General features: G+C 46.9%; 1 protein-coding gene across 15 annotated transcripts in view; it reads left to right on the top strand.

Moving 5' to 3' along the window:
• The window catches only part of DHX40 (DEAH-box helicase 40), a 1,529,377-nt gene that overhangs the window by 635,452 nt on the left and 878,482 nt on the right, over window positions 1-15,443 (top strand). For all 15 annotated transcript variants that reach the window (XM_069615133.1, XM_069615132.1, XM_069615130.1 and 12 more), the window contains one exon: window positions 13,141-13,272. In XM_069615133.1, coding sequence (XP_069471234.1) covers window positions 13,141-13,272 — 132 coding nt within the window. The remainder of the gene's footprint in view (window positions 1-13,140; window positions 13,273-15,443) is intronic.

The raw sequence follows: 15,443 nt of genomic DNA, 5'->3' as shown, positions 1-15,443 counted from the left end.
CGATGCCGTCCGCCATCTTGCCTCCTGCAGACATACTTTCTTTGTTATAACAGCTGCGGGCCGGGCCCGGGAAATCCAGCAAAACTGAACAGTAATGCTCTGCAGACCTTCACTTGCCCGTACATATGTCGTGATCAAGAATTTGCTTCTTCCATAGGATCATCTAGCGGATCAGCCCCGGGAGCTCTTTGCAGGCTCTCCTCACGGCTCCAAAGGCCACGCCCCCCTCCTGTCATGCTGCTTATAGTCTGATCAAGCATTGCCACTAATGTCAATTGTAGTTCTGAGAATCTGACTAGCATTCCCTGTGACTTAGTCCCTGCTGTCTTAACACCACTGGGCTTATTATGTGCTTGGTTACTTGGTTGTCAGCTTGCCTCCTGCCAACATACTCCTTCCATGGCCTTTCATTTGTCCGTTTTTCACTTCACAAAATTTGATCGATTTCTATCTCAAAGAGAAAGTTCAAACCCCACATTAGTAAAGCTTTATTTTCACTGGCACCCAATCTGGTTGATTAGATGTTTGTGAGATGCATTCTGGCCAATACCAAATCCCTCTCCAGAACCTGATGCAAACAAAAAGGTTTCCTCTGTGCTGAACATCATGACATCAATCGCCAATGAAGCCTTTCCACCTGACTATTGCCTCATCCCACTGAACCGTCCGTCCAGAGGAGGGGGGATAGCATTCGTCTTCAAATCTCACTTCCGTGCCACAATCATGGACAACCAAACCTCCATTCCATCCTGTGAATCGCTCCTCGTTAAACTATCCCTCTCCCCGTCGCTCTCACACAGCTTCCTAATAATCTACAGGCCTCCTGGCTACGATAGACATTTCGCAAACAACCTTTGTGACTCCATCGCCTCCCTCCAAATCAATCATCCCAACCTCACCCTCCTTGGAGACTTCAACATATGGCTCGACAACCCCACCAACCCTATGACCCACGCCCTGGTCGACGGTCTAGATGCAATTAACCTCCAACCCCACATAAACGGCCCGACTCACTTTAAAGGACACACTCTCGATGCCATCTTTAGCTCCAATACCCTGATTCACCTAAAGCCCCCCACCCCTATCATCTGGTCCGATCATTTTATTCTCTCGTTCACCATCCACTCTCCCAGCCCCCTTCCCATACGCACATCTCAGCCTCCGAACCTACGCAAGTGCTGGAAAAAACTAAAAATCACCCCAGACCTAGCCGAGGCACTCCTCCAGTCTCGACCACCTACCTACCGTCCCCACAACCATCTAACGCCTGAAGCCTTTGACTCATGGCTCAATGCATCTCTGACACGACTCACTTCCCTGTGCAAACCATCATCCCGCCTTGGCCCTTTTCCCAGATGGTTCACTCCTGAGTTAAAAACCACTAAACAGAATTACAAATACCTTGAACGCAAATGGCGGAAAGAGAAAACCCAAGAGAGCAAGACCACTTTGGCCCGACAATTGTATCAGTACAAGGCCGAAATCCGGAAAGCAAAAAAAGCCCACTACAACACCCGAATCCTAAACTCCAAAAACCCAAGCAAAGAACTGCACAAAATCATCTCCGAATTCACCAATCCAGCTTGTAACACAACCATCCCGACCCCGTCACAATCACTGTGTGATTCACTCTCCCTCCATTTTTACACCACGGCTATTGAAAGGACTAAAACTCTAAACACCAAATTGGCTCTCCTACAACCAATTGACACTCCGCCGCCCGCACCGGCCAGCCCCTCACCTGCGACCTCAACGCAACCAACGCTCGAATCCTTTAGTCCATTATCACCAGAGCAATTTCTCAAACTTCTATCTGCCCGCAAACCATCTGGATCACCACTAGACCCTTGCCCAGCCAAAACTCTTAAAGGAATTTTTGCCTCCACCTGCGCAGGGGAGCACGCAAGATCTATCATAAACGACTCCCTTTCCTCCGGTATATTTCCCGAGGCATTCAAAATGGTATACGTCAAACCTCTAATAAAAAAATCTTCGCTCGACCCTCTCGAGGTCAAAAACTACCGCCCAATCTCAAACACCAGGTTCCTTGCCAAACTCATTGACCGAACCGTCTACTCCCAACTAAATGCCTTTGTCGAAGCCAATAACCTCCTAGACCCTGCTCAATCAGGTTTCAGATCACGTCACGGAACCGAAACCACCCTAGCGTCGATCTGGGACGACCTCAAAATGACAGCAGACGCCGCAGGATGCGCAGCACTAATCCTCCTTGACCTATCCGCTGCCTTTGACACGATCAATCACTCAATCCTCCTAGACCGCCTCCACTCCCTAGGAATCCGTGGAACCGCTCTTAAATGGATAGCCTCTTTCCTCAAAGACAGGCACCAAATAACTACACTCTCCGGCTTTACCTCCCAAGCTCGACCTGTCGACACGGGAGTCCCTCAAGGAGCATGTCTATCTGCCCTGCTGTTCAATCTCTACCTGATCACCCTCCCGCCAATAATTTGCTCACACAACATCATATGTTACAACTACGCCGACGACACCCAACTAATCTTAAAATTCCTGAACTCGAAACCCAACTCCCGACCCGACCTGGCCGCCTGCCTCCTTAACATTGACCGCTGGATGACCCAAAGCCACCTCCTGCTAAACCCCGCCAAAACAGAAATCATGGTGTGCGGCAACTCCGATCTTCTTCCGCACCCTCTTCCCTGGCCACCCGCCATGGGCAACTCACCGACACCCTCCAACACAGTGAAAAATCTTGGATGCACCCTAGACTCCGGCCTAACACTCTCGCGCCAAGTCAACAATGTCTCAAAGTCCTGCCACTACCACCTTAAAACCCTCAGGCGCATCTTTCCATACCTCTCATTTCCGAACAGAGTCTCTGCCGTCCAATCAATCGTTATATCCAGACTGGACTATGGAAACCCCCTATACCTCGGAATCCATGCCTACCAGCTGAATAAACTCCAAAGAGCACAAAACGCGGCGGCCAAAATGCTACTTGCGCTAGGTCCAAGAGACCACGTATCCCCAGCCCTCAAGACACTGCACTGGCTTCCAGTAGCCCGTAGGGTGGCTTTCAAAACCTTATGCCTCACCCATCGAGCACTGCATAAAACTGGACCTCATTATCTTCAAGAAAAACTAATACCATATCATCCCTCTCGCACCCTAAGATCAAGCTCAGCCGGCCTCCTAACAATTCCTAAGACAAACTCAATTAGGATAGGCGGAACATCATTCTCAGCCCAAGCTCCAACCCTGTGGAACTCGCTCCCACCCCACATCCGCCTAACTGAGGACTTAATGTCCTTCCGCAAACTACTGAAAACCTGGCTCTTCCCCTAAAACCAACCGGCCTCCAAACTGGCACCATCACACCGACCTATCAATAAACGACTAAAGTAGATCAAATACAAGGAAGCGGGTATTACGAATAAATCAATGAGAAACTAAGGAGATCTGAACCGATGAAATGCACATAGCAGTATGTAAAAGCTAATGTGAACGCAAATACAGAGAAGCAAGCAGAACTAAGGAGCACGTAGAACTGATGAGGGCATATAAAATTAACTTTACTGAACCAACAAACGTATAGACTAGGTAAACGCCTGGCCAGACGATCGTATACAAGCGAACGAGCATATAGTGAGGATGACCGTGGAGAGCGGAAGAGTGTTGAGGGCGGGTGAGTGTTGAGGGCGGGTGAGTGTTGAGGGCGGGTGAGTGTTGAGGGCGGATGAGTGTTGAGGGCGCATGAGTGTTGAGGGCGGATACATGTTGAGGGCGAATGCGTGTTGAGAGCGCCTGAATGTTGAAGGCGCATGAGTGTGGAGGGCCCATGAGTGTGGAGGGCGGCCGGGTGTGGAGGGCGGCCGGGTGTGGAAGGCGGCCGGGTGTGGAAGGCGGCCGGGTGTGGAGGGCGGCCGAGTGTGGAGGGCGGCCGGGTGTAGAGAGCGGCCTGGTGTGGAGGGCGGCCGGGTGTGTAGGACGGCCGGATGTATTGAGTGAAGACGTGTGTGGAGAGAAGATGTGTGTGGAGAGAAGATGTGTGTGGAGAGAAGATGTGTGTGGAGAGAAGATGTGTGTGGAGTGAAGACGTGTGTGGAGAGAAGACGTGTGTGGAGAGAAGACGTGTGTGACGAGAGAAAACGTGCTTGGCGAGAGGACGCGTTGTAGCGAGAGGACGTATGTGGCGAGAGGACATGTGTGGCGTGAGGACGTGTTGGCGAGAAGATGTGTGTAGCGAGAGGACGTGTGTGGCGAGAGGACATGTATGGCGAGAGGACGTGGGTGGCGAAAGGACGTGTGCGGCGAGAGGACATGTATGGCGAGAGGACGTGGGTGGCGAGAGGACGTGGGTGGCGAGAGGACGTGGGTGGCGAGAGGACATGTGTGGCGAAAGGACGTGTTGTGGCGAAAGGATGTGTTGTGGCGAGAGAATGGGTTGTGGCGAGAGGACGTGTTGTGGCGAGAGGACATGTGTGGCGTGAGGACGTGTTGGCGAGAAGATGTGTGTAGCGAGAGGACGTGTGTGGCGAGAGGACGTGTGGAGGGCCGACGAATGTGCAGAACGGACGAATTGCTTAACCGCATGACGTCCATATTATACCTAGAATGCATGGAGCCTTTAAAAGATCATACCTCATATCACACCCCACGATTACTCTCTCCTTACACCACCACCCAACTAGAACACAGAGATACTATGACACCATTCGGTATAACTGTTCTCATATCAACATCTGACGCCGCTCACTCCACATCACTCTATTGTAATCACTGCTGGTCTCGCACCCCCAGCCAGGCGTTCTCCTCAGGCCTTACGCTGCCACTCTCGGTCTGGATAATTCCTGCCAGATTCGAATACATACTCCTGACCTCTCAGCCACCACACCTACCGCTATGAAGCAGCTTCCACAGGAATTTTCGCACCAGCTGCACACATACCAGATGCGCACTCGCACCTTTTCGATCCTCTCTCCTCTCTCTACTGACAAGAACCTCGGTTCCCAAGGGCGTTCAACCTACCAGCGCCTTCAGACCATACCAATGGTATATAAGGCGCTATATAAGTGCAAAATAACATAACATAACATCATAACAAATCTACTGTAGTCGTTTCTGATGTGCAGTGTAAGTCTAATGTCATTGACTTCTCCTCAGAGCAGACCTCTGGGTTTTTTCTACTAGGTCAACCTGAGTTGTAAAGAAGTATAACTCAATAGCATGCTCCAAGATACGTGGAGGATATAACACCAGAGGAGAACTTTGAGATGGTTGAGAAACAAAAGAAAGCTGTTGGTGGTTCTTGCAAACTCAATCTCACCATCAAAAACAAATGCCTCTAAAGTCTGTGATCCAAGGAGTTTGTCCCCTCTCCCCAATGCAGAGCCACCCTGCTATGCCTAGCACCCTCTAGTGGATAGGGCAAGTGGGATTCCACTGGGGATGACCCCTCCCCCCTTAGGGGCCAGAAATCCCCTGAAAGGGATATAAATTGTTCTCCCTTCCGTCCAAACTCAAATACTTTTGTTGGCTATTTGGGAGTTGAAACATGTAACCTAAAACATTGTGTTACAACGGCTGGTTTGATTTATGACCCCCAAGTATCTACAATCTTCATCTGAAAGAGCAGAACAGTGGATTGGACCAGCCTCCTCAGAGTGCGCCAGACAAAGAGCCACCCGGAAGTAGCAAGAGAGAGCGCAGCCTGCAGGTATCGAGAGAGAGCCAGGAACCTCGTGGGGGGGGGGGGTGGCAAGGCTGCAGGAGAGAGCATGCCAGGTGTGGCATTCAGAGAGCGGTCAGCGCTGCAGTGCGGTCTCAGCACCCGCCATGTGAGGAGCCCAAAGTGTCGAGCCGGAGGAGTGGAGGAGAGCGTGCGACCGGTGTGCAGGCAAGCCACCGCCAGATTTGTTTCAGAAGTCAGTGTGAAGTGAGAGCAAGCTTCGTCTCGTCCGGAAGATAAAGGTACCCTGTGGCTCTGGGGAACAGGGAGGAGGGCAGCAAAGCCAAAGCAAGAAGAATAAAGATGGACGGGAAGAGCCCACAGATACTCCAAGGTGGGGAGAACATAGGACAGTCCCAAAGAGGGGAGAACCGCAAGGAGCCCCAAGGCAGGGTGAGCCCAAAGAGACCCCAAGGTGGGGCGAGAACCAGGAATCCCCAAGGCAGGCTGAGCCAAAGAGACCCCAGAGTGGAATGAGAACCAAGAATCCCAAGGCGGGGTGAGCTCAAAGGGACCCCAAGGTGGGGCAAGAACCAGGAAGCCCCAAAGCAGGGTGGGCCCAAAGAGACCCCAAGGTGGGGTGGGAACCTGGAAGGGCCAAGGGGGGAAGAATACAAAGAAACCCCAATGCAGGCTGAGAACTAGGAAGTTCCAAGGTGTTGAGAATAGCAAGAGACCGCAAGGTGGGGAGTAAAAGTCCCAGAGTGGGGAATGAGAGTGAGAGGAGCCTCAGAGTGGGGATATGAGAAAGACGTCCCTGAGTGGGAAAAGAGAAAAAGGAGAAACCTAAGAGTGGGGAATGAGAGACTGAGACAATCCAAGGTGTGGGAGAGGAACCTAGCCTGCTGTCTGGGGGGCTGGTGGAAGGGAAGGAGGGAGAGGGAGAGGGAGGGAGGGATTGAGGGAGGGAGAGAGAAAAAACGAAAACACTCTGTGCATGGTTGGGACTGTGCATTTAGGCGATGAGCCATTTGTAAAGAGACACCAGGGTGGGGTCAGAAACAGCCGCCGTCCCTTTGTTCGGCAATGGCCCAAAATATGTGTTTGTTGGATTTATGTTGTTCTTTTGCAGTGTTAGGGGCAGAACTCTAGATAGAATTGGATTCTGGACCGAGGACTTCATTTATGTAAGGCATCCTGGCGAACAACCCATTTGCTTTTTTTCTTTGTAACGCAGGCCATGGAATCCTTGGTCTTAGGGACAGCTTAAGCCTTGTTTTTCGTTAAAGAATTAAATAAACCATTCAGAAAACATGCCGATGTCCCCGTCTCCTGGTTCTGACCTATCACAAATCCTTAGAATACTACAGACAACCGAATCCTGGCATAAGGGACATGACCAATGTTCTCTTTAATTATTTTTCCCCAAGTTCTGAAATGGTTTGCTTTCGTGCACAAAATATTTTGTGGGAAACCGATTAATGAGGTAAGCCACATTCTAAGCATGCATAGTAAATGAGTTATCATCTCTGAATTGGGTGTGAAAGGGAATGTTCCTCTTCCCAACACTGCAATTATTTATAAATCACTATAAAAGGTGCAACTTGCTGAATTTATTACAAATACATTGGGCAAAAAATAAATGTTTTATATGTAGCTCTAAGAGACCCCATACACCAACCCGGAACTTTAAGGTCTGGCACAGTACATAGCACATGTATGTATGTACAACAAAAAAAAAACATTGTGTGCTCAAAATAAAAGAGTTTAGTTCTGGTTTTACATTTGTCAAGTGTCAAACACTGCTCAGGGCAATGTTTTATGACACTGGGAAAGGAAAAATGTGTATTTGTTGAAAAGAACACATTTCGATTACCATAGCTCCTGTGGCTGGCTAGAAGTGCAGATGTGAGATATTAAATACCAGATGGAATAATAGCAACCAAAAGGAGTGTGCCAGAAAGCATGCAATTAAGAGTCATGTGCTGCTAAAATTATGTAATTGAGGGGTCAGGAGAACATGATTGTCTTATTTAATATGTCCCTGTTTGAGTCACTACTGATGATAGGTAACCCTTAATGTCTACTAATGTCCCCCTCCCCTACTCCTCCCCAAACCAATGAACATGAATGTTTGCCTTGTCTCAGTCTTTCTTTCACTCTTTCAAACTCTCTTCTGTTCCTTTCTATCTTTTTCCTATTTCTTCTCTTATTACTCCCTTCTGGCTCTCCTCTCTCCTCTCTCCCTCTCTACTCTTTCTGCCACTCCCTTAATCCTCCTTTCTAATCTGACTCCCCCTCAGATCATTCTCACTCTTCACTCACTTTTCTATACTCTCCCTTTAGCTTAGTCTTGCACTCTCTCTAACCTCTTCTCTCTCTCCCTCACTCTACTGCCTTCACCTCAGTCTTACACTCTCACTCACTTCGAAGTTTCACACTCTCCTACTGACTTCCTCTCTCCCCCCACTTTCTAATTCCTCCTATTCTCCACCCTCTGCCTTACACACCTCTCTCAATTCTCTTCCACCCTCATTCTCTCTCTTTCACTCCTTCTCACTCACCCAGTCGCCCCTTCCACAACCTACTCTACTCTCTCTTCCTTTCATCTCCCCTATCCCTTGTCGAAACATACACTCACACCTATATTTCTGCCCATTCCCATCTGGTAACATTCTCTTTTATATTCGATGCATCACCTGCACTCTATTCCACAAACATGTCCTCAGCGATCTTCTGCAAGCTCCATCCTCCACCTGGTCTATCCGTTCGTAACCTCTCTTCCTCACATCACCGGACACCCTTGATCTGCTTCCAGCTTCACAGGTCTTTTGTACCCGGGCCTTCCTGTTCATCTGCCTCCCCCTCCCTCCCTCCCATTGGTTCTCACTTCCGCCTGACCTCTCAGGCCAATCTTCCTTCTTCGTTTCCCCATGATGCCAGGTTACCTTGGTCAGCATCTTTAAATCCCCTTTTTAACCTTGCTGCCTTTTTCTGGGTCAGCATTCAAGGTGTTTCTGCTCCCATTGGCCGGCTTCTTTGGCTGCTTGGGTCGCAGTCCTGCTGCCCGGAGAGTGTTCTGGTCCATACATTGAAAGTGATTATGGGGATAAGATTTGTATGCCGCATTGATGTTCACGCTCGCAGAGCTCTCTGCTGGTGAGAAACTGCATTCTTGGGCTGGTAGTCCTGAAATAGACAAAAAGGAATTTTGCCAAGAGGCTGCAAGGCATACTATACCAGGCAGCAGTACCAAGTACACAGGTATTATTCCAAGCACCAAGTGTGATTCCAAGGACTGGGACACTCTCAACTCCCTCACCCCGCCTCTTGGGTAAAATTGACTCTGGCATAATCTGGTATCACACGTACCCAGCTTGGTAGAGGTCCCTGTCCCCGCCCCCTTGATAGGGTGAAGTCTGTCACCCGGTCACATGGTTGTTTGCCACCCTTGGCCTTCAAGGATCCATGACTTTTGAACTCCTGTACAGAGACTCCAAAAGTTAAATGTCCTCATAATAAGAGCTAATGTCTTTCCCTCAAAGCCTTGTTTTCTTCACTTGCTCTACTCTCCAACATCAGTCCTCCACTGTTTCCGTTTTGATGGTTTCCAATTCCTTGTACAGTATTCTAGAGCTTGTCAGGTACATTTGTACTGGAGACATCCATGTGTATGTGCACACAGTCGTATATCCATTGGAGTAAAGACAGTTCTGAAGCTTAAGAGCCTCATCCATGTGATATTTTATATCTGTATAGCAGTAGGGCGCCCACTGACGACATCTGTGTTCCATTGGTAGACTTGTGAATGTGAGATGTACATCAACATATGGCACTCTGAGCAGTCCATTTTGATGGGCTCCTTGAACACTCACCCAGAGTTCTGCTGTAGCTCTCCAAAATTTCGAACTCTGGTCTATATCCTCTTTGGGAGATAGCCATTTGGAATTAGATCACTTTGCACCAATCCATCTATCTTTGCCTACCATCCTCTTCTAACCAGGATCAAAGCAAATAGAGGAAGTATCTTCTATGGCTTGATTCTAGCAGTTCCTTATTGATCAAATCAGTTTATTTCTTGACATATTAGGTCTACCCAACTGAAAGCCAGACACCCTTCAAAGTGTTAGGAAACATTGTACTAGCTTCTGTATGGGACCGGGGGCCTTTGTTTTTGTCAGTGGACTTTAGCTGAGAATAGAATTTCAAAGATATTTTATCAGTTATATGTTATGTTTCCCACATACCCACGTCTGGTATTTATATGCCATCATCGCTTATAAGATTTCAAATGAAAGAATGCTTTAATATGCAAAACATTAAGGGCTCTACATTTTTCTCTCCATGATTTGGAGACCTATCTCTTTTAGGATCTGAACATTGGTATTTCTGTTCCAGTTCATGGCTTATAGCCCATTTGGATCTGTGGCAATGAGTGCCAACAGTGGTCACCTGAAAAACATTTTCTTGTTGCAGACTTCTGCATGGAGAAGGAGCAAATTGCAAGGGTATTCTTTTTGCAAACCTTAATTTTTCATACGGGCATGGTTAGTCTTTAGAACTCATCATGCATTTCCAAAGCCTTTTAGTGTTTTGGAATCAGTCCAATCTGTCGGTCTTCTGTAGCCATCTCTCACCCTGAGGATATGCTCACTCAGGGTGTCGGAGCCAAGATGGCACTAAAGGTTTCCTTGTGACAAGTCCCACTGGATGTCATCTTCAGGGTACCCATGAGTAATATGCTTCCATACTTTCTGTAGCTACTGATCCATTATTGTAATCTCTGGGTGAGACTATTTGAGCAAACACTTCAAAAATATCTTAAATTAAAATAGGATTATTGATAAGCTAATTTACAATTTGCAGATTTTCACAATTTGAAATGTCCCCACGAACCTGAAGGGAAGAGGGCCAAAAATATATCCAAGTTACCATACTAATGACTCCCAATAGTCCTTTTAATTCTCTTTTTGTCTTTGAACCTCACAATCATTTCCTTTACAAAGTCTTTAGTTATGGACCGTGAGGTGCAGAGAGCCATTAGGCGCAGAAGGAGGAGAGTGCAGGAAGGATGGGGGGAAAACCTATAGCTATGCTTGTGTGCTGATCTCCTTTTTTAAAATTCTGCTTTTGCTGTGCAAAGGATGTTCAACTACCCAGGACATTCCATGTGTTTTGCCTTGTGTGACTCCCATGAGTTTCGGCCTAGTAGTAACTCCCAAAACAAGTCACTACTAGGAAGGACATAACATATTGTGATGAAACCAAGGATGTCATCACTTTTTTTCCAGGGGCTAACCCAACCACCACCCTCTCCCTCATGTGGCCAGGGCGCAGCAGCTGCGCTATGTGATCCTGACCCTGGGGTGGCTTTATGCGGGAGGATAATTTTGGGGGACGTGATTCTCAGGGACACTCGATGGCATCAGTGGAGTACATCACATACCCTCCTTGATGCTTCCTTAGTCCGCCATGCCTTAACGGCAAATTGTTACTCTCATTCCCCACCTCTATGTAAAGTTGGTGTGTCTAATCTCAAAACTCCCACAAGGGAAAATCTGCGGGCAACTGAGACGAGGAAGAGGCTGGCAAACAGTAAAGATCACTCCCCAGGCAGCTCGGTATCCATTTCCTCAGAGTGATCTGAAACATAACTTGCCCTTCAAATTACTGAAAATACCTCTTCAAACTCTGCACACAAGTCGTCAAAGTGGACATTTAAAACTACTGAGAGCACCTTCCCATACTCAGCCTACAGGTTATTACAAACTGACTTCCCTTCTTCTAAGGAAAGAAGTACCGCCAAGAGGAAGCTGAACTGAGTTAGGAAGATCAGTGAAGGCTCAGAGCCTAAGGTGCACTCTAGTTGTTATGAGCGCATATTGGCCGGTGGGACTTTTAAACAGCAAAGCCAGCTGACAGGTAGGCGCTGGCTGGAGAAGTTGAGTCCTCTTGGTGCTGACAAAGGGACTGCTGGGAAAATGCAAGTTCCGTGGAGCCAACTGGCTCACGGGAGAAACTAAAGAAGGCAGACTGCAGAGATCAGTACGCCGCCGGAATGCCAAAGGAGGGAGGACGACCTCCTGGCGTGCAGCTGTATCGAAGAGCAGCCTCCACGCTGTTGGAGCCCAGGGGAGCGCATAATAGACAAGCGAGAGCCAAGGACAATACAGGAGCCACAAAACGGAGGTGGCGAGACTGAAGGAAGGAAACAGGATGCCAACTAGCTGCGGCAGGTTCACCGCAGGAGACACCATTCCCGCTACAGTACACCGATGAGTCCGCCTTAGGGAAGAGGGCACACCAGGGATTTCGGCTATGGGACCGAAAGCAACCAGAAGTAAATGAAGCAGATGAGAAGGAATGAAAAGTGCCCATATTTCTTATATAAGTAGAGCATAATAAATACGAGAAACTGTCAAGTTTGCAAGTGTTTGCAATACGCCTATGAGAAAGCGCTGGCAGGAGAGTTTACCAGACATTTCAAGTTACAAGTGTTTTGTGTATGAAAAGTGTTTTGCACATAAGAAAAGCCTTGGCAGGAGAGTATAACAGGAATTTCATGTCACAAGTGTTTTGTATATGAGAAGAATCATTTTGCACATATGAAAAGCCCTGACAGGAGAGTATACCAGGCATTGCAAGGCATAGGTGTTTGCACATGAGAGAATCCCGTCTGTCAGAAGAGTATACCAGGTAAAAACAAAGTGGACAATATTATAAACTACACTGCATGATGAGGTCCAGAGCAGAGAAGGATCCACCAGGAAGTAACCAAAGATTGTGATTGAGAGAAATCAAGGAGTAAGAAGACACCTGGCAGGACAATACCCCAGGTACTCTATCAAGAATCAGACTGTCAGCTCAGCTACTTAGTAAGCTAATTATAGTTGATCTAAAGGGGTTAAAGAACCAGTATAAAGCTGAGTGAAGAGAAATCCAGGGGAAGGGGACCACCCTCTGGAATTGTGAACTTTATCTTTCGTGTTGGAGTTGAACATTTATTCTTTTGAACATTTGTACACCTTCCAAGCCCAAAGACATTTCCCTTTTCACATTATAGTTGATTTTTAGAATGTGAAGGTCAGACTAGTACTTCGGACACAGGACAGTTTGCTTTGGACAACTTGACAAAGGACCAACCCATTTGTTTTGTTTTAGGTAGGTAGGTTACCTCTAGAGCTTAGACAGAGAGCTATTTTCCACACCCATTTCATTTAATAAATGTTTATGGCCAAAACCATGAATCACATGTGTCCGAGTTTCATTCCTGACCTGTCGCAATATACTTAAAATGTTTTTCCTAAGAATGATTAATATTGAGTTGGGGGTGTGTTTGGTAATCTATGCATGAGTCATCAGGTGTATTTTAACAATACATGTTCCCTGAATATGGGTTGTTTTGCAAGAATATTGGGAATAGCCAGGCTGTATACACACTTATGTATCCCGGTCGTAGTTTAATTTTATTTCTCTTTCTCATATTGCAGGCCAAGCTGAGATTGAGAAGGCATGCAACCTTCTTTTCAAAAAGGCTGAATCAATTGATTATCAGTATGATGCGCATGACCAGTCAGTGGAAGGCTTACTTATATTGCCTCTATACGGATCCATGTCATCAGGTAATCGTGCTATAATTCCATACATTAATATTATCTCCTATATCAAAAGTAATTTGTAGAAAGAGCATATTCCTCAAAAAATCTTGGTCCCTTAATATTTCTCTATCATTTCAATTTGGAAAGTAAGATGTGTCTGTTGCAAATTGTATTTGTATTAATCTTTTATGGTTTTGTTTGAGGGCATACCTGGCCATTACCAGGGTTGTTATGTGCAAAATGCCTGAAATCAATCGAGTAAAGGTCTTGGCACAATCAGAGGTTTTTAACAAATATATTTTGCAACTTCTCAAGCTGAAGTTGTTTAGAAATTGTTATTTTTGTTGATTGTATGAGTTCCTTTTAAGAGGAGGGTCTTTGCAGCCTATCAAAGCTGCAAATGGTAGTCTGCATTCCCAAACAGAAATGAATTTGTGAGTGTAGTCCTTCATAGAGCATGCTTTCCTTAGAAAATCACCTTGATCTGGTGTTTGGATTCTGTGTCACTGGCTACTCTATTCCAAAATGTTGGTGTTTGTCAGCAAAAATAGATGATACAATATACTCTGGTCATCCACCTTAAACTGCAGTTAAAACTGATCAGTTTCAGCAAGCTTGCCGTTTTTTACAACGTGAATCAATTCTAGATTCACATGCTGTTTGTCATATTGCCATCCAGTGATTGGATCAGAAATTGTATAAGCATCTTAAAAAATGCGTGGGTCATGACCATACATGTATCGAACAAGACTTACTTATGATGCTATCCCGACACCCAGAGTTCAGTCCACTGCTTCAGAATGTTTTTCATTTGCATTTGGTCTGAATTAGTGTCACTGAGGAAGAGCAAAATGAAGTGTAAAGTCTCCCAGAAGATCAAAGGTTTATCATAGTCATTTTCTGAAGACTGTGTTGCACGAGAATGTCTTTGTTGTAGCTATTTCAGAGTATTGCATATTTGTACAGTTATGCGCTACAGAAAACAATCTCTTGTTTTTTCCCAGTTGTGGGAAAGGTTTCTCTTCATTAGACAATCACAGGGGGTGTAAGTGTTGCTAGCAAAGGGACCAGAATAACGTTTCTGAAAGCTCTAAAATACACAAACACATTCTGTGCTGAATGCACTGTGCCATAGGACATTAATTCCAAAGAATGTGCGTTTGAAGGAGCTGTAACAGCTGGGTAAACAGGTTCAAAGAGGGCATTTTCTCACAAACCTCCACCCTTAGACACTGCCAGTGGTCCAAACTCTGCCTGTACTTTCCAACACCAGCATCCTTCCCCAGTGGCTGTTTTAGTTCTGACTCTTAACCACAAGACACTTTCTTACTGTTGTTATCCCACCAGGTTCTGAAATGGTCCTTTACAGACTCACAGGTTTTCTCCTACACGATACTTGCCCTTTCCCCATTTCTACCTATCAGTGCCCCTGTAACTCCCATGTGGCACTCGAACAGCCCAATCCCTCTGGGTGCAGGCCTCCTCTTCCCCACTCACCTACCAGTTGTCTTAAACCTGATAGTCCTACCTTGCCAGCCATGGCATCACCTCCAGCTTCCCAGTAGCTGTCGCCCATAGTTAAGCAGATTCTCACACTGGTGTCAGTCTTCGCATCTCTCTCCTTCCGGTGCTTGACCTCAGTTGTGGACTCCCTTCCAACTGCACTACTTAACCAGTAACCAGTTTATAATTCTCACCGCCTCCTGTGCCCACTGAGATTTCACCTGGTGTATGTGGGTTCCTGGGGGAGGATTGTGGGAGGATGATTTGGGACAGCCAGCAGTGCTGGCCGTGGTTCCACTTGTGTTGTGTGCTGCCGGTTCGGCTGTCTGTGGTGGCAGTTATTGCGCTGGAATTCAAAGTAGCCTCAGAGATGGCATGCCGCAGGTTTTGGCTGGAGTAGTCTGGCCAGATGGCAGTCACACGACCATGATGCTCATGCAGCTGTGGTCCAAGATGGCCACCCTGCCTTCAAGACAATGTCCATGGAACTGCTCACACTTGCCCCTCTCCTATGCCCCTTGACACCCACTTCTACACTCCTCTGTACTAGCCTCTCTTTTCTAACACACACACACCCTTTCACACAAACGGCTGCATTCGCTACTCCACTGCTATCTCCCACACTATATTCCAACTTTTTCTCCTCTTACTTTCCATGCTCCCTCCTCCCAAATTTATACACTACATTACAC

The sequence above is a fragment of the Ambystoma mexicanum genome, chromosome 9, assembly GCF_040938575.1.
Source record: "Ambystoma mexicanum isolate Mex_15411 chromosome 9, UKY_AmexF1_1, whole genome shotgun sequence".
Classification (NCBI taxonomy): Eukaryota; Metazoa; Chordata; class Amphibia; order Caudata; family Ambystomatidae; genus Ambystoma; species Ambystoma mexicanum.
This window is presented reverse-complemented; position numbering and strand designations above follow the sequence as displayed.